The 23,891-nt window shown below is 50.5% G+C and overlaps 1 protein-coding gene across 5 annotated transcripts in view; it reads right to left on the bottom strand.

Annotated features, from left to right (window-relative positions):
* The window catches only part of scube2 (signal peptide, CUB domain, EGF-like 2), a 67,163-nt gene that overhangs the window by 1,908 nt on the left and 41,364 nt on the right, over positions 1–23,891 (bottom strand). For 3 of the 5 annotated variants that reach the window (XM_061814911.1, XM_061814907.1, XM_061814908.1), the window contains exons 17-22: positions 15,067–15,237; positions 12,977–13,144; positions 10,405–10,566; positions 10,126–10,323; positions 3,208–3,360; positions 2,980–3,059 (exon numbers count right to left, since the gene is read on the bottom strand). In XM_061814911.1, coding sequence (XP_061670895.1) covers positions 2,980–3,059; positions 3,208–3,360; positions 10,126–10,323; positions 10,405–10,566; positions 12,977–13,144; positions 15,067–15,237 — 932 coding nt within the window. The remainder of the gene's footprint in view (positions 1–2,979; positions 3,060–3,207; positions 3,361–10,125; positions 10,324–10,404; positions 10,567–12,976; positions 13,145–15,066; positions 15,238–23,891) is intronic. The other 2 variants (XM_061814909.1, XM_061814910.1) reach the window with 1 other exon arrangement.

Below are 23,891 nucleotides of genomic sequence, written 5' to 3'. Positions count from 1 at the left end.
CTAAATAAATAAGGCAATCTATCCATTCATCCGTTTTCGGAGCCGCTGATCCTCACAAGGATCACGGGGAGTGCTGGAGCTTATCCCAGCTGTCAACGGGCTGGAGGCGGGGTACACCCTGAACCGGTCGCCAGCCAATCGCAGGGCACATGGAGACAAACAGCCACACTCACAATAACACCCATCCATCCATTTTCTTAGCTGCTTATCCTCACAAGGGTCACGGATAGTGCTGGAGCCTATCCCAGCTGTCAACGGGCTGGAGGCGGGGTACACCCTGAACCGGTCGCCAGCCAATCGCAGGGCACATGGAGACAAACAGCCACACTCACAATAACACCCATCCATCCATTTTCTTAGCTGCTTATCCTCACAAGGGTCGCGGGTAGTGCTGGAGCCTATCCCAGCTGTCAACGGGCTGGAGGCGGGGTACACCCTGAACCGGTCGCCAGCCAATCGCAGGGCACACGGAGACAAACAGCCACAGTCACAATCACACCTTGGGGCAATTTCCATCCGTCCATTTTTTTCACCACTTATCCTCACAAGGGTCGGGGGGAGTGCTGGAGCCTATCCCAGCTGTCAACGGGCAGGAGGCCGAGTACACCCTGAAGTGGTTACCAGCCAATGGCAGGGCACATAGAGACAAACAGCCACACTCACAATAACACCCGTCCATCCATTTTCTTAGCTGCTTATCCTCACGAGGGTCACGAGGAGTGCTGGAGCCTATCCCAGCTATCAACGGGCACGAGACGGGCGTTGTACACCCTGAACCGGTCGCCAGCCAATCGCAGGGCGCATGGAGACAAACAGCCGCACTCACAATCACACCTCGGGGCAATTTAGAGTATTCCGATTGATCAGCGCATGTTTTTTGGGATGTGGGAGGAAAGCGGAGTGCCCAGCCGGAAAAAAACCCACGCAGGCACGGGGAGAACATGCAAACTCCACACAGACGGGCCCAGGATCGAACCTGGGACCTCAGAACTGTGAGACCAATGCTTTACTAGCTGCTCCACCGTACCGCCTAAGGTAATCTAGATTTTCAAAATAAATGTCGGGAGGGCAGTTCTATGCCAATTCCCCAATCAAACACGCGTATTGTGAAATGAATACCTTTGGATCAGAACCTTGCCATTTTTTTCTCTCCCCCCCCGTAGGCAGCAGTTAGCGTGTTGGATGTGATGAGACGTTCTTAACGTTGTGGGCCAGCGCGTGTGGACACTTTTGCGATATTTCATCTCGATGGGAGAACAAGCGGTTACTTCAGCTCGAATTTGCGGTGGGCCGCCGCGCAAGCTGCCGGCGTGGTCCGGCTCCAAACCGAAACATATTTGTCCTTGTGGCTTGTACGGGAGGGGAGCTAAAGTCTTTCCAAAAAGAGAGGGGAAAAAAAAAATCCCCAAATCCCTTATTGTTAGCATTAATATTATTCACACTTCTACCTAAACAGACTAAACTAGTTCAACGACCTTCCAATAGAGGGCAGTGCACACTTATATAAACAAACAAAAATAATGTCGAGATGTTTCTGACTCCAGTAATGGTTCTCAAAATCATTTTTACAGGTACCAAAGCACAAGTTTTAGTCGTAAAAAGTAGATGTAATATTTTTGTTAGCCATTATGCACAATTTAGACACTAACACGATGTATAAATATGATGGGGATGGGGTTGGGGGGGGGAGAGACTGCTCTTAAATAACTCAATAAAAATGGTCTGAAAATCATATATCCATCCATCCATCCATTCTTTGCCGCTTATCCTCACTAGGGTCGCGGGAGTGCTGGAGCCAATCCCAACAGTCAACGGGGAGGAGGCAGGGTACACCCTGAACTGCTTGCCAGCCAATCGCAGGGCACATGGAGACAAACAGCTGATCTCACAATCACACCTATGGGCAATTTAGATTGTCCAATTGATGTCGCATGTTTTTGGGATGTGGGAAGAAACCGGAGTGCCCACCCGGAGAAAACCCACGTAGGCATGGGGAGAACATGCAAACTCCACACAGGTGGGGCCGGGATTGAACCCGGGACAACAGAACTGTGAGACCAACATGTTCCAGCTGCTCCACCATGGCATCTGTTTGAAAACATCCATCCGTCTTCTTTGCCGCTTATCCTCACAAGGGTCTCGGGGAGTGCTGGAGTCAATCTCAGCTGTCACCGGACAGGCGGCAGGCTTACACCCTCAACTGGTTTTCCAGATCGCAGGGCACATGGGGACAAACAGTCGCACTCACAGTCACACCTTGGGGCAATTTAGAGTGTCCAAATATTGTCGCATGTTTTTGGGATGTGGGAGGAAACCAGAGCGCCCGGAGGAAAACCCACGCAGGCACGGGGAGAACATGCAAACTCCACACAGGTCTGGGATTGATCCTGGGTCCTCAGACCTGTGAGGCCAACGCTTTACAGCTGCGCCACCGTGCCGCCTGTTTGAAAACAAATATTTTTAAATGATTAAATGCAAATGAATTAAAAAAACGGCGGCAGGGTGGATCAGCTGGAAAAGCGTTGGCCGCACAGTTTTGAGGTCCCGGGTTCAATCCCGGACCCGCCTGTGTGAGGTTGGCATGTTCTCCCCGTGCCTGCCTGCGTGGCTTTCCTCCGGGTGGGCACTCCGGTTTCCTCCCACATCTCCAAAAACATGCAACATTAACTGGACACTCGAAATTGCCCCTAGGTGTGATTGTCTGTCTCCATGTGCCCTGATTGGCTGGCAACCAGTTGAGGGTGTACCCCGCCTCCTGCCCGTTGACTGCTGGGAGAGGCTCCACCACTCTGTGAGGATAAGCGGCTCATATAATGGATGGATGACTCCATTGTATGTGATTTTTTTTTTTTTTTTTTTTTCCCCCACATACGACAAGTGGGAACCTGCAAACCACAAGTGGTGCCTGTTCCACACTGGACCGAGTGGAAAATGATATATTTTTTTAAAAGGGCCCCAAAAAAATGATTACATGAATACCTTTAAAATCTCTTGATGATTCTCAGACGCGTATAACCTCCCATCCCTTACGATATCCTCGATTAGTTCTTGGTAGTCCTCTGAAATCAAAGTCCATCAAGAAAGTCATAAAGCGCATCTGAGTGTAACGAGAAAAATTCGCATACAAATCGACTCGGCAACATCAAATTAATAGGACGGGAAATGCTTTGTTTAAAAAAGATTCTTTGAATTCTTTCTTTCGCTTACCGTCATACGTAACGTACGGGACCTGGAAGCCCTTCCCGCTGTTTCCCTCGTTGGACCGGAATTGAATCCAGAGCCTCTTGGAGCGAGAGGTGAAGGCGATGGGGCGCTCGTACGTCTGACACGTCTCGTAGGTGGTCACGGAGTTTAACAGAGCTGTGAAATTCAACCGTGAGACGCAACCTTAAGTCCGCGCCCGCAATATGATCACATCTATTCATTCCGTCCGCTTTTATAGCTGCTCTCCGTACGGGTGAGGTGGAGCAGTTGATAAAACGGGACCGGCATGAGCCACATCTCCCCCGACATAAAAGAGCCTGCGCGACTTTGCTCACGTCGGCGGTTAGCTAGCTAGCTAGCTATGCCTATACACCTACCTTTCGAATAGCCGGCTGGCGTGCCCTCGTTGCCCAGAGAAAGGCAGAAGAGCAAGGAGGCGGGGAAAAGGAAATATAAAAACCCCAACGGGAGATTCAGGGTCGGCTCTTTTACAGTGCCTCGTTGTCAGCTGCGAGTGCGCGCACGTCAACCAGAGAAAGGTTGAAGAGTGAGGAGGCGGGGGGGGGGAATGCAAAAACTCCTACGTGACATTCGTGGTCGGCTGTTTTAGAGTGCCTCGTTGTCAGCTGCGAGTGTGCGCACCTCAACAAGAGAAAGGTTGAAGAGTGAGGAGGCGGGGGGAAAAAAAATACAAAAACTTCTACGTGACATTCGTGGTCGGCTGTTTTAGAGTGCCTCGTTGTCAGCTGCGAGTGTGCGCACCTCAACAAGAGAAAGGTTGAAGAGTGAGGAGGCGGGGGGAAAAAATACAAAAACTCTCCGACGTGACATTCTTGGTCGGCTGTTTTAGAGTGCCTCGTTGTCAGCTGTGAGTGCACGCACGTCAAGGGGAGGGGGGGGATACAAAAACTTCGACGTGACATTCGTGGTCGGCTGTTTTAGAGTGCCTCGTTGTCAGCTGCGAGTGTGCGCACCTCAACAAGAGAAAGGTTGAAGAGTGAGGAGGCGGGGGGAAAAAAAAATACAAAAACTCCGACGTGACATTCTTGGTCGGCTGTTTTAGAGTGCCTCGTTGTCAGCTGCGAGTGTGTGCACGTCAACAGGAGAAAGGTTGAAGAGTGAGGAGGCGGGGAGAAAAAAAAATACAAAAACTCCGACGTGACATTCTTGGTCGGCTGTTTTAGAGTGCCTCGTTGTCAGCTGTGAGTGCACGCACGTCAAGGGGAGGGGGGGGATACAAAAACTTCGACGTGACATTCGTGGTCGGCTGTTTTAGAGTGCCTCGTTGTCAGCTGCGAGTGTGCGCACCTCAACAAGAGAAAGGTTGAAGAGTGAGGAGGCGGGGGGAAAAAAAAATACAAAAACTCTCCGACGTGACATTCTTGGTCGGCTGTTTTAGAGTGCCTCGTTGTCAGCTGTGAGTGCACGCACGTCAAGGGGAGGGGGGGGATACAAAAACTTCGACGTGACATTCGTGGTCGGCTGTTTTAGAGTGCCTCGTTGTCAGCTGCGAGTGTGCGCACCTCAACAAGAGAAAGGTTGAAGAGTGAGGAGGCGGGGGGAAAAAAAAATACAAAAACTCCGACGTGACATTCTTGGTCGGCTGTTTTAGAGTGCCTCGTTGTCAGCTGCGAGTGTGTGCACGTCAACAGGAGAAAGGTTGAAGAGTGAGGAGGCGGGGAGAAAAAAAAATACAAAAACTCCGACGTGACATTCTTGGTCGGCTGTTTTAGAGTGCCTCGTTGTCAGCTGTGAGTGCACGCACGTCAAGGGGAGGGGGGGGATACAAAAACTTCGACGTGACATTTGTGGTCGGCTGTTTTAGAGTGCCTCGTTGTCAGCTGCGAGTGTGCGCACCTCAACAAGAGAAAGGTTGAAGAGTGAGGAGGCGGGGGGAAAAAAAAATACAAAAACTCCGACGTGACATTCTTGGTCGGCTGTTTTAGAGCGCCTCGTTGTCAGCTGCGAGTGTGCGCACGTCAACAGGAGAAAGGTTGAAGAGTGAGGAGGCGGGGGGAAAAAAATACAAAAACTCCGACGTGACATTCTTGGTCGGCTGTTTTAGAGTGCCTCGTTGTCAGCTGGGAGTGTGCGCACGTCAACTAAAGAAAGTTTGAAGAGTGAGGGGGCGGGGGGAAAAAAAAATACAAAAACTCCGACGTGACATTCTTGGTCGGCTGTTTTAGAGCGCCTCGTTGTCAGCTGCGAGTGTGCGCACCTCAACAAGAGAAAGGTTGAAGAGTGAGGAGGCAGGGGGGGGGGAAAAAATACAAAAACTCCAACGTGACATTCGTGGTCGGCTGTTTTAGAGTGCCTCGTTGTCAGCTGCGAGTGTGTGCACGTCAACCAGAGAAAGGTTGAAGAGTGAGGAGGCGGGGAGAAAAAAAAATACAAAAACTCCGACGTGACATTCATGGTCGGCTGTTTTAGAGTGCCTCATTGTCAGCTGCGAGTGTGCGCACGTCAACCAGAGAAAGGTTGAAGAGTGAGGAGGCGGGGGGAAAAAAATACCAAAACTCCGACGTGACATTCGTGGTCGGCTGTTTTAGAGTGCCTCGTTGTCAGCTGCGAGTGTGCGCACGTCAACAAGAGAAAGGTTGAAGAGTGAGGGGGCGGGGGGAAAAAAAATACAAAAACTCCGACGTGACATTCTTGGTCGGCTGTTTTAGAGCGCCTCGTTGTCAGCTGCGAGTGTGCGCACCTCAACAAGAGAAAGGTTGAAGAGTGAGGAGGCGGGGGGAAAAAAAATACAAAAACTCCGACGTGACATTCATGGTCGGCTGTTTTAGAGTGCCTCGTTGTCAGCTGCGAGTGTGCGCACGTCAACAAGAGAAAGTTTGAAGAGTGAGGAGGCGGGGGGAAAAAAAAATACAAAAACTCCGACGTGACATTCTTGGTCGGCTGTTTTAGAGTGCCTCGTTGTCAGCTGCGAGTGCGCGCACGTCAACCAGAGAAAGGTTGAAGAGTGAGGAGGCGGGGGGGGGGGGGGGAATGCAAAAAATCCTACGTGACATTCGTGGTCGGCTGTTTTAGAGTGCCTCGTTGTCAGCTGCGAGTGTGCGCACGTCAACAAGAGAAAGTTTGAAGAGTGAGGGGGCGGGGGGAAAAAAAATACAAAAACTCCGACGTGACATTCTTGGTCGGCTGTTTTAGAGTGCCTCGTTGTCAGCTGCGAGTGTGCGCACCTCAACAAGAGAAAGGTTGAAGAGTGAGGAGGCGGGGGGAAAAAATACAAAAACTCCGACGTGACATTCTTGGTCGGCTGTTTTAGAGTGCCTCGTTGTCAGCTGTGAGTGCACGCACGTCAAGGGGAGGGGGGGGATACAAAAACTTCGACGTGACATTCGTGGTCGGCTGTTTTAGAGTGCCTCGTTGTCAGCTGCGAGTGTGCGCACCTCAACAAGAGAAAGGTTGAAGAGTGAGGAGGCGGGGGGAAAAAAAAATACAAAAACTCCGACGTGACATTCTTGGTCGGCTGTTTTAGAGTGCCTCGTTGTCAGCTGCGAGTGTGTGCACGTCAACAGGAGAAAGGTTGAAGAGTGAGGAGGCGGGGAGAAAAAAAAATACAAAAACTCCGACGTGACATTCTTGGTCGGCTGTTTTAGAGTGCCTCGTTGTCAGCTGTGAGTGCACGCACGTCAAGGGGAGGGGGGGGATACAAAAACTTCGACGTGACATTCGTGGTCGGCTGTTTTAGAGTGCCTCGTTGTCAGCTGCGAGTGTGCGCACCTCAACAAGAGAAAGGTTGAAGAGTGAGGAGGCGGGGGGAAAAAAAATACAAAAACTCCAACGTGACATTCGTGGTTGGCTGTTTTAGAGTGCCTCGTTGTCAGCTGCGAGTGTGTGCACGTCAACAGGAGAAAGGTTGAAGAGTGAGGAGGCGGGGAGAAAAAAAAATACAAAAACTCCGACGTGACATTCTTGGTCGGCTGTTTTAGAGTGCCTCGTTGTCAGCTGTGAGTGCACGCACGTCAAGGGGAGGGGGGGGATACAAAAACTTCGACGTGACATTCGTGGTCGGCTGTTTTAGAGTGCCTCGTTGTCAGCTGCGAGTGTGCGCACCTCAACAAGAGAAAGGTTGAAGAGTGAGGAGGCGGGGGGAAAAAAAAATACAAAAACTCCGACGTGACATTCTTGGTCGGCTGTTTTAGAGCGCCTCGTTGTCAGCTGCGAGTGTGCGCACGTCAACAGGAGAAAGGTTGAAGAGTGAGGAGGCGGGGGGAAAAAATACAAAAACTCCGACGTGACATTCTTGGTCGGCTGTTTTAGAGTGCCTCGTTGTCAGCTGGGAGTGTGCGCACGTCAACTAAAGAAAGTTTGAAGAGTGAGGGGGCGGGGGGAAAAAAAATACAAAAACTCCGACGTGACATTCTTGGTCGGCTGTTTTAGAGCGCCTCGTTGTCAGCTGCGAGTGTGCGCACCTCAACAAGAGAAAGGTTGAAGAGTGAGGAGGCAGGGGGGGGGGAAAAAATACAAAAACTCCAACGTGACATTCGTGGTCGGCTGTTTTAGAGTGCCTCGTTGTCAGCTGCGAGTGTGTGCACGTCAACCAGAGAAAGGTTGAAGAGTGAGGAGGCGGGGAGAAAAAAAAATACAAAAACTCCGACGTGACATTCATGGTCGACTGTTTTAGAGTGCCTCATTGTCAGCTGCGAGTGTGCGCACGTCAACCAGAGAAAGGTTGAAGAGTGAGGAGGCGGGGGGAAAAAAATACCAAAACTCTCCGACGTGACATTCTTGGTCGGCTGTTTTAGAGTGCCTCGTTGTCAGCTGCGAGTGTGTGCACGTCAACAGGAGAAAGGTTGAAGAGTGAGGAGGCGGGGAGAAAAAAAAATACAAAAACTCCGACGTGACATTCTTGGTCGGCTGTTTTAGAGTGCCTCGTTGTCAGCTGTGAGTGCACGCACTCAAGGGGAGGGGGGGGATACAAAAACTTCGACGTGACATTCGTGGTCGGCTGTTTTAGAGTGCCTCGTTGTCAGCTGCGAGTGTGCGCACCTCAACAAGAGAAAGGTTGAAGAGTGAGGAGGCGGGGGGAAAAAAAAAAAAACAAAAACTCCGACGTGACATTCTTGGTCGGCTGTTTTAGAGCGCCTCGTTGTCAGCTGCGAGTGTGCGCACGTCAACAGGAGAAAGTTTGAAGAGTGAGGAGGCGGGGGGAAAAAAATACAAAAACTCCGACGTGACATTCTTGGTCGGCTGTTTTAGAGTGCCTCGTTGTCAGCTGGGAGTGTGCGCCACGTCAACTAAGAAAGTTTGAAGAGTGAGGGGGGGGGGGGAAAAAAAAATACAAAAACTCCGACGTGACATTCTTGGTCGGCTTGTTTTAGAGAGCGGCCCTCGTTGTCAGCTGCGAGTGTGCGCCCTCAACAGAGAAAGGTTGAAGAGTGAGGAGGCAGGGGGGGGGGAAAAAATACAAAAACTCCACAACGTGACATTCTGGTCGGCTGTTTTAGAGTGCCTCGTTGTCAGCTGCGAGTGTGTGCACGTCAACCAGAGAAAGGTTGAAGAGTGAGGAGCGGGGAGAAAAAAATAAAAAACAAAAACTCCGACGTGACATTCATGGTCGACTGTTTTAGAGTGCCTCATTGTCAGCTGCGAGTGTGCGCACTGTCAACCAGAGAAAGGTTGAAGAGTGAGGAGGCTGGGGGAAAAAAAACAAAAACTCCGACGACGTGACATTCGTGGTCGGCTGTTTTAGAGTGCCTCGTTGTCAGCTGCGAGTGTGCGCACGTCAACAAGAGAAAGGTTGAAGAGTGAGGGGGCGGGGGGAAAAAAAAATACAAAAACTCCGACGTGACATTCTTGGTCGGCTGTTTTAGAGCGCCTCGTTGTCAGCTGCGAGTGTGCGCACCTCAACAAGAGAAAGGTTGAAGAGTGAGGAGGCGGGGGGAAAAAAAATACAAAAACTCCGACGTGACATTCATGGTCGGCTGTTTTAGAGTGCCTCGTTGTCAGCTGCGAGTGTGCGCACGTCAAAGAGAAAGTTTGAAGAGTGAGGAGGCGGGGGGAAAAAAAAATACAAAAACTCCGACGTGACATTCATGGTCGGCTGTTTTAGAGTGCCTCGTTGTCAGCTGCGAGTGTGCGCACGTCAACAAGAGAAAGTTTGAAGAGTGAGGAGGCGGGGGGAAAAAAAAATACAAAAACTCCGACGTGACATTCTTGGTCGGCTGTTTTAGAGTGCCTCGTTGTCAGCTGCGAGTGCGCGCACGTCAACCAGAGAAAGGTTGAAGAGTGAGGAGGCGGGGGGGGGGGAATGCAAAAAATCCTACGTGACATTCGTGGTCGGCTGTTTTAGAGTGCCTCGTTGTCAGCTGCGAGTGTGCGCACGTCAACAAGAGAAAGTTTGAAGAGTGAGGGGGCGGGGGGGAAAAAAAATACAAAAACTCCGACGTGACATTCTTGGTCGGCTGTTTTAGAGTGCCTCGTTGTCAGCTGCGAGTGTGCGCACCTCAACAAGAGAAGGTTGAAGAGTGAGGAGGCGGGGGGAAAAAAAATACAAAAACTCCAACGTGACATTCGTGGTTGGCTGTTTTAGAGTGCCTCGTTGTCAGCTGCGAGTGTGCGCACCTCAACAAGAGAAAGGTTGAAGAGTGAGGAGGCGGGGGGGGGAAAAAAAATACAAAAACTCCAACGTGACATTCGTGGTTGGCTGTTTTAGAGTGCCTCGTTGTCAGCTGCGAGTGTGCGCACCTCAACAAGAGAAAGGTTGAAGAGTGAGGAGGCGGGGGGGAAAAAAAATCCAAAAACTCCGACGTGACATTCGTGGTCGGCTGTTTTAGAGTGCCTCGTTGTCAGCTGCGAGTGCGGGCACGTCAACCGGAGAAAGGTTGACCAGGTTTTGTTTTTTTTTTTTCAGTCATTTTGAACAAATCATTTTCGTGTGACAAAATGTATCTTGGCGTCACAAAGACTCACCGCTTTTCCTCATGACCAAGTAATCTCCACACTCGTCCTCGATTGGCAGGAAGATTTCCGGCACCACGATAAGAATCCTGCGTTTGGGCGGCGGGTTGATGGTCCACGTGCACTCCACGTTGGCGGGGTAATTCCCGGGGTAGTTGGGGGACTCGATGTAGCCGGTGAAGTCACCCAGCTCGCCCCCGCACCGCCTGTCTAGGAAAGAAACGAACCGCGCCGTCAAACTCGTTGGAGAGATTCAAACCATCAAATTGCGTCTTTGCGGACTGGCGTTACTTTTGCACTGCATGATGCTCGTGGAGCCGTCGAAATCGGTGGAGGTGTTTCCGGGGCAGGCCACGCAGTAGTTCTGCCCGAACTCCACCTGGAAGGTGCCGGTGGGGCAGCGGATGCAGCGGTGCGTCGTGGTGTTGTAGTAATGGCCTGGGGAGCACTGAACTGCGAGGACCAGAACTCGGATCTTACCGCACTTTTTCCTTCATCGGCAGACCAACGAGTCAAACTTGGTCGTCATTTTTCGCGGCGCGGCGCAACGTGAGTTTGTCACATTGAAACTTTTTTTGGTTCTGATAAGTGCTCATGCGGGTGCTCTGACTGGCGACCCATTTGAAAATCTATTATGCGTCAAATCAGAGGGGTCAAACTCATATTTTCATATTAGTTACGTTGTAGTTTCAGTTTCCCTCAAGGGGGCCGATATGACTGTGAAACCATAAAAATCTTTTCATCACCTTCAACTGACACGCAAAATTTCTGAAATAGTTTTGGAATCAGAACACAATGCTAACGTGTTTTGACTCAAAAATGCTAATATCTAAATGTCATCATTTATGATATATGACTAAGAAATTTAGGACAGGTTGTCACAAAAATTGTGGAAGTTGATTTCCCACCACGGGCCGCACAAATTCACCTGGCGGGCCAGATACGGTCCCCCGGGCCTTGAGTTTGACACCAGTGCTTTACCTCATAAAAGTCGGCCAAAAGTGTGGAAACATAACTAGTAAGCCACAATCCTTCTACTAGTACGCCCTAAACATTCTACTAGTGCTCGGGATTGTCTAACTAGTGAGGACAAGAGTGTACTACTAGTACCCATTTTTGAGTTAACGTGTATATTCAATATCCACGATATCCAACTTAAAGGTCAAGTGTCATCCTTATAAACATTCTAAAATAGATATTGTTATGAAAAATACAAATAACATTATTCACGTCCAAAAAAATAAAAATGAGCGGAGAGCGCATCATCCATGCGCAAAGTTGCGCAAGTGTCGACGACATCCAAGCGGTCGCAATATCTGTCCGTGACGTCACCCGGACATTCGCCAATGAAAACACGCGGTGCACCCTAACAATGGGAGACGAACACGCCCCTTCTGACATCACACAACCGAGTGAAGTTACCGGGGCAATATTACACATTTGTTTCGAGCCATATTCAGATGATATGCGATCACGGCCAAACCGCCTCCCCGTCCGAGCCATCCATGAGCCATCGTGGCTCAGCGCAGCCGGCCAGGGTGGCTCATTTTCAGCGCTGAGGTGGCTTATCACGGAGCCGAGCCGGGCTGCTTTACGGCGTTGTCGTCGCACGCGGCTGAGTGCGGCTTTGTCGGCAGCGTTGTTCTTAGCCGCCGCCGTCCGCGAGCCCGACGCGCAGCCTTGGCCGAAGCCGTGACCGGCAGACGCGGCGCCTCGGCCGGGGTGGCTCATCTTTGGCGCTGAGGTGGCTTATCATGGCACCAAGCCGGGCTGCTTTACGGCGTTGTTCATAGCCGCCGCCGCCGTCCACGATGGACAACACTGTCAAGCCGGGGCGCTTTACGGCGTTGTCGCCGCACGCGGCTGAGTGCGGCATTGTCGGCAGCGTTGTTCTTAGCCGCCGCCGTCCGCGAGCCCGACGCGCAGCCTTGGCCGAAGCCGTGACCGGCAGACGCGGCGCCTCGGCCGGGGTGGCTCATCTTTGGCGCTGAGGTGGCTTATCATGGCACCAAGCCGGGCTGCTTTACGGCGGTGTTCATAGCCGCCGCCGCCGTCCACGATGGACAACACTGTCAAGCCGGGGCGCTTTACGGCGTTGTCGCCGCACGCGGCTGGCTGAGTGCCGCATTGTCGGCAGCGTTGTTCTTAGCCGCCGCCGTCCGCGAGCCCGACGCGCAGCCTTCGCCGAAGCCGTGACCGGCAGACTCGGCGCCTTGGCCGGGGTGGCTCATTTTCGGTGCCGCTGTCCGCGAGCCCGACGCGCAGCCTTCACCGAAGCCGTGACCGTGACCGGACGTGACCGTTCGGGGTGACGTCGCGGACGGTAAATGCAGCCAATATGGCGACCACTTGGATGTCCAATGAGACTTCCGCAACTTTGCGAATGGATGACCTGCTCTCTGCTCATAAACATTTTTTCGTGGAGACATTGACGTGAATAATGTTATATGTATTTTTCATTTCACTATCCAGTTTAGAATGTTTATAGGGATGACATCTGACACGAGTAGGCCAAAATTGGCACTAGTATTGGAAAAAACTGTACCGGCAAGACAGTAGTTTGACGGGTGAGCCGGAGTTATTGTAGTAGTCTGCTAAAATTCGACTCACTAGTGAGGACAAAGAGTGTACTGTACTCGTATGCTTGAAATGCAGCCTAAAGTCGTACTAGCGTGTCAAAAGTAGCACTAGTAGTGGTAAGACGGACAGAGTCCTTCTACAAGTGTGCCCCTGTGCTGCACTTATTTCGGAGGACACTAGTCTATGACGGATCTGGACGAAGTACTGGAACAGCGTTCCCCAGAAACATCAAGACGCAAAGAATAATCAAGAACGACGACAGTGAGGATGAGACGAGGCCCACCTTTGGTCTCGCACTCTTGGAAGGCGACGGCGCCGCCGCGCTTGGTGACCAGGTTCCCCCCGCAAGGGAAGCACGTGGTACGGCCCACCTCGGGCTGGTACGATCCCAGCGGGCACGGCAGGCACGGGCTGAAGCCGTCTTGGGAGAACTGACCCGGGGGGCACTGACCTGAACAACACGCAAGAAGGCGTCACCGTTTGGACCGAGACGTCACAACCGCACCCGAGCCGCCGCTGGGAAATTGCAGATAAATCTTCTTGTTTAGTCTGCGGGTCGAGGCTACGGCATCGCGCCACACGCCGAGCGCGATAACGCCAAGCGGGGAGGCCAAAACACGCCGGATGAAAGCAGATGAGTTGGCCCGGAAGGTTCGGCTCCGCTGGCGCCGCACAAAGGAGAGCGCGTCTGACGGGGCGTCCTTATCGCGGCGCCGTCGCATCTTGTGTGGTTTCTCACCGCGTGAAATGTTGCTCACAGGACGGCTTTTGTGTCGCGCAGATTTATCTTTTCACCGTAAACTTCCATTCGTTCGCGTGATCAAATTACGAAAATCTGGAATCTTGAGGCCAACATTCTTACGCTGGGTCCAGTTTGGAGCCTGATAGTGAGAAAATGAATTAAAAACTTTTTTTCAAAAATGTGACTTTTGTGACTCAGATTTCACAAATGTAAAATTAGTTTGTAAAGTCCAGAACTCTTTGGTTCTTCTGTTTCTGTTGTCATTTGGGTCAGGACTGCGAGAACCATATAATCGCTACATCCATCCATCCATCCCTCCATCCATTTTCTGAGCCGCTTATCCTCACGAGGGTTTTGGTTTCGAACAAAAATCATGGAAGTTGACGCACGCGATTTAGGACTTACGCGACTTGCACCGGAGTGCCCACCCGGAGAAAACCCACATAGGCACGGGGGGAGAACATGTAAACTCCACACATGCGGTTCCGGGATTGAACCCGGGACCACAGAACTGTGAGGCCAACGCTTAAACCAGCTGACCCGCCGTGCCGCCCTTTTCAACATATTTACGTGGAAAAAATACTTTTTTAGGTGCATATGGAAAGTAATATAATATAATCCTTTTTATCGGGAGCGGTGTTGATTCATTTTTACGAGTCATTAATTTGTGGTGATGTTCTATCGAAATATCAGGATCTTTAAGTCGAGTACCTCCACGTAAATAGTTTTGGAATCAGAACAGAATGCTAACGTGTTTTTCAACTATTGTTCAGGTTGGTGACACAAAAATGCTAATATCTAAATGTAATCATTTATGATATAGGATTTTAGGACAAAAATCATGGAAGTTGATGCACGTGATTTGCCTTCGCGGGCCACTTAGAATCACGTGGCCCCCCGGGCCTTGAGTTTGACACCAGTACTCGAGAGCTTGGTTGTACGTGTTCAACTTTTTGAGTTCGATACATTTGCATTTCATCTTTCAGAAATGATTGAGTTAAACGTTCAGGAAAATAAATTTTAGTGGAGTCTATCTATCTATTTTATTGCTTATCCTCACAAGGGTCGCGGGGTGTGCTGGAGCCAATGCCAGCTGTCATCGGGCAGGAGGCGGGGTACACCCCGAACCGGTCGCCAGCCAATCGCAGGGCACATCGAGACAAACAGCCGCACTCACAATCGCACCTAGGGGCAATTTAGAGCGTCGGATGAATGTTGCATGTTTTTGGAATGTGGGAGGAAACCCGAGTGCCCACCCGGAAAAAAAAACCCACGCAGGCTCGGGGGGAACCTGCAAACTCCACACAGGCGGGTCCGGGATCGAACCTCAGAACTGTGAGGCCGACACTTTTCCAGCTGAGCCACCCTGCCGCCTTTTAATGGCGTCGTGACTCATTTTTGTTTTCCTATGTTTAGGCGCGGCTGTCTTGTTCAAACTGTGCATCATGTCAGCATGTAACATTGGCTTACAACAATATGAAACATTATAGTAATAAAATCTCTGCCTCGTGTTTTTTGTCCATGAACACCTATGCTTACTAGCTACTGTATTCATTGTTGTACATGAAGGTGGTACATTTTTTTTTTTTTCCCCCCACTACCTGTACGTGACACACAGTCACAATTTTTACCTCCACACTCGGAGACGTTTCGCGCTCCGGCCACTTTGGCGACATCCCTCCCTTCGGGGGCGGGGCACACCTCGCAGGCCATCTGGCCCTCTTCGTCCTGATAGGTGCCAGCCGGACAGGTCGCGCACCTCCCGTGGTCGCCGTCGAAATACGTCCCGACGCCGCAGCTCACTGGAGGACGGGCGGAGAGCGACGTCAATAAAACACGTCCGCGACCGACAAAAACAACACAACTCGCCGTGCGTGTATTTAGTCGCCGAGGTTAATGTTTTGCTTCGCGTGAAATTAAAAAAAAAAAATACACAACCCTTTAAAAAAAAAAAAAAAACCAATCCTGGCAGTCCTGCAATGAAGCATCTCGGCGCTGATGTGCCCGAGCTGCTGTCCTCACAAATCAAAAACAAAGAATTAAAAGAGCAAAAGCTAAGCGTTGTCGGCACTTGTAATTAACATCCATTTAAAAGACGGCTCAGTAAGCCGCAAGAGCCGCGAGAAGGGAAGCCAGACAACAAATAAACCTGCTTGCCCCGCGGCCGCACAAATCAAACATCGGGGCCTGACAAACCCCCCCCTGGAGATTTACGCCATAAACGCAGCACTTCAAGTGTGGAACAAGAACATCAAATTAAAGCAAGCCAGACTCCATCAGCTCAGCGGCCGTCTTCGGGCCCGCTGTCTTGAAATCCCGGACTAATTCCCCGCAGATTTTTGCGCTTTAACACATCTCGGCAAAAAGGAACGTACGGTATGATAAGTGCGGTTTATTTAAATGCACTCACGACCCCCCCTCCAACGCCCGCCCCTCTGTTTTACTTTTGAGGAACCCACTGCAGTGTTTTGTTTTGTTTTTTTTTAAACAATGAGCAAAACGACATTTCCCTTCCACAAAACACTCAACTCATCCTAACAAAGACCATGGAAAGTTTTCGGGCGTTCGTACGGCACCCTTGTACGCTATTTGCCCTTCATAATCGCACCGTTCAGCGCACTATTCTTAGTTGAAGATGAAAATATGAAGTCACGGCTTCTTATCAATGCATTTGTGCACATTAGAGCCGCAATTTACCTGAGCAAACACTGACTAAGCTCCGCATACCTCCCGCATGAATCTACACATTTGCACAACAAGTGAAGGTATGCGTTCCCTCCGTCGTATTAAAGGGCCACTGTCATGAAATGCAGGATTTTTAGGTTGTTATTATTGGAAGAAAAAAAAAAAAAAAAAAAAAAACGGCAGCCGGTAAGGACCAATCCGTTTTTTCCTCCACAAAACATGATTTTGACGTATATGGCTTTTTGTAAATCCCAACATGAAAATCCTCTCGAGGGATTTGTTTTTGTGAAAAAGCAGGAAGTGACGTAAAGGGCCGTAGCGTACTCAAGCGGCCTCATCTGTTTATGCTAGTTTTACCTGCTGGAAGGTAGCTGGTTGTTCCTTCGTGTTAGCCAAAATGCTGGCTCGTTCAATTGCTGGAGATTGCTCGAACACTCGGGAGGGTGGATTTACCCTTCATAAGTTTCCAAGAGACCCGGTTCGTCGTGAAAAATGGATTGCACGGGTGCAAAGGACGACAGCTTCGTGGGTTCCAAATGACAGGTAGGTGTATATAGAGCTACTAAAAAAAAACAATAGTTTGGTGGGGGTCGAGGGAAGTGTAATAAAAGATCCGCACACCCAAGTCAGGGGTGCTAAATGTGGCGATGTACCCGCCGGCGCCGAGCACGGCTTTGGACGAGCCGCCGCTGAAGCCGTGCCTCGTCCGCCGCGATCACGGCTACGGCCGGGCTGGCTCATTTCAGCGAACTGGGGAGGCTCACTGTGGCGCCGAGCCAGGCCGGGTTGGCTCATCTCCGCCGCACGGAGGTGGATCAGGCGGGGAGGCGGTTTGGCCGCAGCGTCGTCGCTCGCGGGCGGGGTTGTTTTTATTGTCGCCATGTGGAGGTGGATCGGACGGGGAGGCGGTTTGACTTCGGCGTCGTTGTCGCTCGTGGTTGGGGTTGTTTTTATCACCGCCGCGCGGAGGTGGATCGGACGGGGAGGCGGTTTGACTTCGGCGTCGTCGTCGCTCGTGGTTGGGGTTGTTTTTATCACCGGCGCGCGGAGGTGGATCGGACGGGGAGGCGGTTTGACTTCGGCGTCGTTGTCGCTCGTGGTTGGGGTTGTTTTTATCACCGCCGCGCGGAGGTGGATCGGACGGGGAGGCGGTTTGACTTCGGCGTCGTCGTCGCTCGTGGTTGGGGTTGTTTTTATCACCGCCGCGCGGAGGTGGATCGGACGGGGAGACGGTTTGACTTCGGCGTCGTTGTCGCTCGTGGTTGGGTTGTTTTTATCACCGGCGCGCGGAGGTGGTTCGGACGGGGAGGCGGTTTGACTTCGGCGTCGTTGTCGCTCGTGGTTGGGGTTGTTTTTATCACCGCCGCGCGGAGGTGGATCGGACGGGGAGACGGTTTGACTTCGGCGTCGTTGTCGCTCGTGGTTGGGGTTGTTTTTATCACCGCCGCGCGGAGGTGGATCGGACGGGGAGACGGTTTGACTTCGGCGTCGTTGTCGCTCGTGGTTGGGGTTGTTTTTATCACCGCCGCGGAGGTGGATCGGACAGGGAGGTGGTTTGACTTCGGCGTCGTTGTCGCTCGTGGTTGGGGTTGTTTTTATCACCGCCGCGGAGGTGGATCGGACAGGGAGACGGTTTGACTTCGGCGTCGTTGTCGCTCGTGGTTGGGGTTGTTTTTATCACCGCCACGCGGAGGTGGATCGGACAGGGAGACGGTTTGACTTCGGCGTCGTTGTCGCTCGTGGTTGGGGTTGTTTTTATCACCGCCACGCGGAGGTGGATCGGACGGGGAGGCGGTTTGACTTCGGCGTCGTCGTCGCTCGTGGTTGGGGTTGTTTTTATCACCGCCGCGCGGAGGTGGATCGGACAGGGTGATGGTTTGGCCGCATGCGGTTTGGCCATGATCTGTATATCATCCAAATATGGCTCGAAAAGATAGGCTAATATTTCCCTTTGCGCATGGATGATGCGCCCTCCGCTCGTATGTATTATTTCTTTGAAGTGAATAATGTTATATGTATTTTTTATCACGACATCTATTTTAGAATGTTTATAGGCATGACATTTGACCTTTAAGCAACATCTGACGCGAGAAACTTCAGGACACCCAGTGAACGGACTGTCAGCGACGCGTAAAAATGTACAAAAGAACGACGGCTTGAGCCTACGCAAACCTTAAGCATTCATGTTTCAAAAAAAAAATAATAATCATAAAAGTGGGGAGACAAAAGAGCGCCAGGCCTCTTCGCAGCTGCCTCCTCCCGCTCGACGGAGCGCGGCTGCCGTGCGCCGCCGAATGACTTTTAATGCCGCCGCGAGCGCCCCTTTTCAAAGGGAAAAAAAAAAAAAAAAATGCAAAACACAGAAGCAAATCAAAGCCAACGTTTCCCCTCTTATCTCTTAAACGTTTAATTAAAGGCCGCCTCCGCTCGGGTTCCTCCCATTCGGCCTGTAATTAATTTAGGAACCGCCGGCTGATGTTCTTCAGAACTCGGCTTGAGGGAATAAATCAAGCATCTGAAACCTCGGCGTCGACAAAGTGCATTAATTAGTTCTGTCCGACTCGGCAAATTGTTCAATTCCCCCCCCTCCGCCCTGCCCGAAAGAGAATAAAATATCATTCTCTCGAGAGCGGTTCCATTTTTTTTTTTTTTTTTTTTTTTAAGGCCCATTGTTTACGGTGAAAGAGCCATCGCCGCATTGTCCCGACGGCTTTTATTTGACGGAGGAAAGCGGTGACGGGAGTGCGAGCGAGTGAAAGAAAGAAAGAAGAAAAAAGGAAAACCTTGAAGCCTTTCAAATGCAAAGAGGGCGTCCAATTGATGGCCACCCCCCCCCCCAAAAAAAAGAGCTTTCAAAGACCTTTCACCTCTATTCAAGTCCTCGGTCTTTTGCCCGCGACTTGATGACATAGGAAAACACTCGGCTGTCGCAGCGGTAAGGAGCTGAACCCAATAAAAAAAAAAAAAAAAAATGGGGGGGGGGGGGGTCAGCTCTCTGGAACCCCCCCCCCCATTCCGCTCGCACCCAATCGCTTTGCTCGCGCCCGAACAGCTGATGCTAATTGATTCCCATGGTGCTGCTGAAGTCAATTCTCTTCGGCGGTTTAGTGGCTGGGGGGGGGGGGGGGGGTGTCATGCAAAGTGGCCCCGGCTGGGGGAACCGCGGGGGGGGGGGTGCACAACACTCGAACTGCCAGCTTGAATCAACAGAACTTCCTAAACAACTTAAAACAAACATGGGAGGGGTGGGGAGCAATTATCAATTTTAGTTAGTTAACCTCAAATCTTCTAATGATGCCGCAGAAATCACAGCTAAATTATGTGAAAAAAAATGGAGCTGACCCCCCCCCCATAAAAAAAAAAAAAAACTTAAGTAGAGCGAGCCAGGGAAGGCGAGCGAGAGCGCACTTCGCCGCCGCGGTAGAGCGCCTCGTCGCACGGAGTGGGCTTTTCGATGAAAGGCAAGCAAACTGCAGGGCTAAGCCAGAGCGGGAGGTGGTTGGGGAGGGGGGAAGGTGGGGGTGGGGGGGGGGCGCAGGAGGAGGAAATATAGAGCTGGAGGTTAAGAATGCCTTTCACTCAGCCCCCAACTCCACCGTCACCGCCTCTTTTCTCCTAAATGGCCACCGTAGACACGGCCAATCGGCTGCTTCATGCTGACCGTTGATGACTTTTCAAAATAATCATAATCAAGGCCCCAAAACAGACACAAAGTGCCGTCGATTACGTTTACATTTGCGTGGAGGTACTCGACTTAAAGATCCCGATAATTAGAGAGAACAGCGGCACGAACTAAGGACTCGTAAAAATGAATCAACACGGCTCCCGATAAAAAGTTTGGATGCCTCATGGATTGTATTATATTACTTGCCGTATGCACCTAAAAAAAAAAGTATTTTTTCCACATAAATATGTTGAAAAGGCCAGCTGGTAAAGCGTTGGCCTCACAGTTCTGTGGTCCCGGGTTCAATCCCGGACCAGCCTGGGTGGGTTTTCTCCGGGCACTCCGGTTTCCTCCCACATCCCAAAACCACGCAACATTAATCGGACACTCTAAAATTACCCCTCGGTGTGATTGTGAGTGCGAATGTTCTCTTTCTCCATTTATGAAAATGTAAACTTCCGTGTACCTTCTATGGAGCCTTGTGGAACACCGACATAAACCATGCGTAGGGTGCGTTTGCAAGTACGACTGTTGTCTGTCTCCATGTGCCCTGCGATTGGCTGGCGACCAGTTCAGGGCGTACCCCGCCTCCTGCCTGCTGACAGCTGGGATAGGCTCCAGCAACCCTTGTGAGGATAAGCGGCTAAGAAAATGGATGGATGGATGTTGAAAAGTTAGCCTGCACAACAAGGAGGCGCTCTAAAGCGGCCGCAGCAGACCAGCCCAAAGCTTCGTTCCACACGCAGTTGGATGTTGTTTTTAAAAACAATTCCCCTCCTGGCGTGTTCTTCTACCTTCCGCCGCACAACGAGGCGCTCTAAAGCAGCCACACGAGTGGATTATCTAAAAGGAACAGAAGATTCATTTTCGTTCGACACGCTCCTAGTCACGTCGGATGTTGTTTTTAAAAACAATTCCCTTCCTGGCGTGTTGTTCTACCTTCCGCCGCATAACGTGCGCACACTCGTGGATGACAACGAGGCGCTCTAAAGCAGCCACGCCAGTGGACTATCTAAAAGGAATAGAAGATTCATTTTCGTTCGACACGCTGCTAGTCACGTCGGATGTTGTTTTTAAAAACAATTCCCTTCCTGGCCTGTTCTTCTACCTTCCGCCGCAAAATGTGTGCACACTCGTGGATGACAACGAGGCGCTCTAAAGCCGCCACACGAGTGGATTATCTAAAAGGAACAGAAGATGCATTTTCGTTCGACACGCTGCTAGTCACGTCGGATGTTGTTTTTAAAAACAATTCCCTTCCTGGCGTGTTGTTCTACATTCTGTGACATAACGTGCGCACACTCGTGGATGACAACGAGGCGCTCTAAAGCAGCCACGCCAGTGGACTATCCAAAAGGAACAGAAGATTCATTTTCGTTGGACACGCTGCTAGTCACGTCGGATGTTGTTTTTAAAAACAATTCCCTTCCTGGCCTGTTCTTCTACCTTCCGCCGCAAAATGTGTGCACACTCGTGGATGACAACGAGGCGCTCTAAAGCCGCCAGACGAGTGGATTATCTAAAAGGAACAGAAGATGCATTTTCGTTCGACACGCTGCTAGTCACGTCGGATGTTGTTTTTAAAAACAATTCCCTTCCTGGCCTGTTCTTCTACCTTCCGCCGCAAAACGTGCGCACACTCGTGGATGACCACGAGGCGCTCTAAAGCAGCCACCCCAGTGGACTATCTGAAAGGAACAGAAGATGCATTTTCGTTCGACATGCTGCTAGTCACGTCGGATGTTGTTTTTAAAAACAATTCCCTTCCTGGCGTGTTGTTCTACCTTCCGCCGCATAACGTGCGCACACTCATGGATGACAACGAGGCGCTCTAAAGCAGCCACGCCAGTGGACTATCAAAAGGAACAGAAGATTCATTTTCGTTGGACATGCTGCTAGTCACGTCGGATGTTGTTTTTAAAAACAATTCCCTTCCTGGCCTGTTCTTCTACCTTCCGCCGCAAAATGTGTGCACACTCGTGGATGACAACGAGGCGCTCTAAAGCCGCCACACGAGTGGATTATCTAAAAGGAACAGAAGATGCATTTTCGTTCGAAACGCTGCTAGTCACGTCGGATGTTGTTTTTAAAAACAATTCCCTTCCTGGCCTGTTCTTCTACCTTCCGCCGCAAAACGTGCGCACACTCGTGGATGACCACGAGGCGCTCTAAAGCAGCCACCCCAGTGGACTATCTGAAAGGAACAGAAGATGCATTTTCGTTCGACACGCTGCTAGTCACGTCGGATGTTGTTTTTAAAAACAATTCCCTTCCTGGCGTGTTGTTCTACATTCTGTGACATAACGTGCGCACACTCGTGGATGACAACGAGGCGCTCTAAAGCAGCCACGCCAGTGGACTATCCAAAAGGAACAGAAGATTCATTTTCGTTGGACACGCTGCTAGTCACGTCGGATGTTGTTTTTAAAAACAATTCCCTTCCTGGCGTGTTGTTCTACATTCTGTGACATAACGTGCGCACACTCGTGGATGACAACGAGGCGCTCTAAAGCAGCCACACCAGTGGACTATCCAAAAGGAATAGAAGATTCATTTTCGTTGGACACGCTGCTAGTCACGTCGGATGTTGTTTTTAAAAACAATTCCCTTCCTGGCCTGTTCTTCTACCTTCCGCCGCAAAACGTGTGCACACTCGTGGATGACAACGAGGCGCTCTAAAGCAGCCACGCCAGTGGACTATCCAAAAGGAATAGAAGATTCATTTTCGTTGGACACGCTGCTAGTCACGTCGGATGTTGTTTTTAAAAACAATTCCCTTCCTGGCCTGTTCTTCTACATTCCGCCGCATAACGTGCGCACACTCGTGGATGACAACGAGGCGCTCTAAAGCAGCCACACGAGTGGACTATCTAAAAGGAACAGAAGATGCATTTTTGTTCGACCCGCTGCTAGTCACGTCGGATGTTGTTTTTAAAAACAATTTCCCCCTGGCGTGTTCTTTTACATTCTGCGACATAACGTGCGCACACTCGTGGATGACAACGAGGCGCTCTAAAGCAGCCACGCCAGTGGACTATCCAAAAGGAACAGAAGATTCATTTTCGAGGTGCGCAGTCATCGCTAGCTAGCTAACGCCACATTACAACTGCGTCGCATAAACGCTGATGCTAATCATGGTGTGACGGTTCCTATGTAGTGGGGGAGGGGCGTCAAGCGGCACTGTCTTGGCCACGCCCCCAATAGAGTTTAATGCTGTATTTTCACATTTTGGCACTGCTGTTCAAACATGTCGAATGTATTTACAAACAAATCTCTGAATTCACATTACAGCGTCTTCGCGTTCTATACAACCAAAGCATAAAAGTTTTCAAACATTTACTATATTTTTTTGACAGTTTTTGTGTCAACTATGTCCAATTCATTTGAATTGAATCATGAAGTCGTTTTTTTTAGTTTCTTATATTCATGCTCAGCGTTCGTATTCAAACTGTTCATGACGTTACAGTGGCGTCCAGTAATATTGTTTGAGAATCGCTCTACTGTATTAAGGAATAATGATCTGCAACGGTGATACTAGTATTTTCTTTTTGTGGCGCACGAGTCGGAGGGCGGGGGTTGTTTGCTCAGCTGCGCAGAGTAGCAGATGTTTATTTGAAGTACAGCTCGGATGATGGAAATTTTCTACAATAATAGATTAATTTCTGTACTTTCTTGAGCATAACCGTAAGTCTCGCCTAGAGTGGATTTAAAAAAAATCTGCATACCCCTTTTCAGTTTTTGGGGGTATAGCAAAATGAGAGCAAGATAAATCATTCGAAAACGTTTTCCACAAGCTTTGCAAAACGCAATCGGGGGGAAAAAAATACTGTCAAGAGGGGAAGAAAAAATGAACAACTGAGATCATGTGGTCACATAAGTGTGCACACCCCTTTAGACCTGGGGAAGTGCAGTCTCACGATCTTCTCTGTACAACAATTACCAACATTCTCACTCACATGTTCTGCCGGAATCATTTGGACTTTTTTGAAGGAACTGGCCCCTCCTTTGTAGTAGTGGAGAGGGTCATGTGTCCCACCGATCCTGGGAGATAAGTTGTCTGGGGCTTCAGGCCCCGGTAGGGTCACCCATGGGCAACAGGTCCTCAGT

Source organism: Syngnathoides biaculeatus, chromosome 3 (assembly GCF_019802595.1).
Source record: "Syngnathoides biaculeatus isolate LvHL_M chromosome 3, ASM1980259v1, whole genome shotgun sequence".
In the NCBI taxonomy this organism is placed as follows: domain Eukaryota; kingdom Metazoa; phylum Chordata; class Actinopteri; order Syngnathiformes; family Syngnathidae; genus Syngnathoides; species Syngnathoides biaculeatus.
This window is presented reverse-complemented; position numbering and strand designations above follow the sequence as displayed.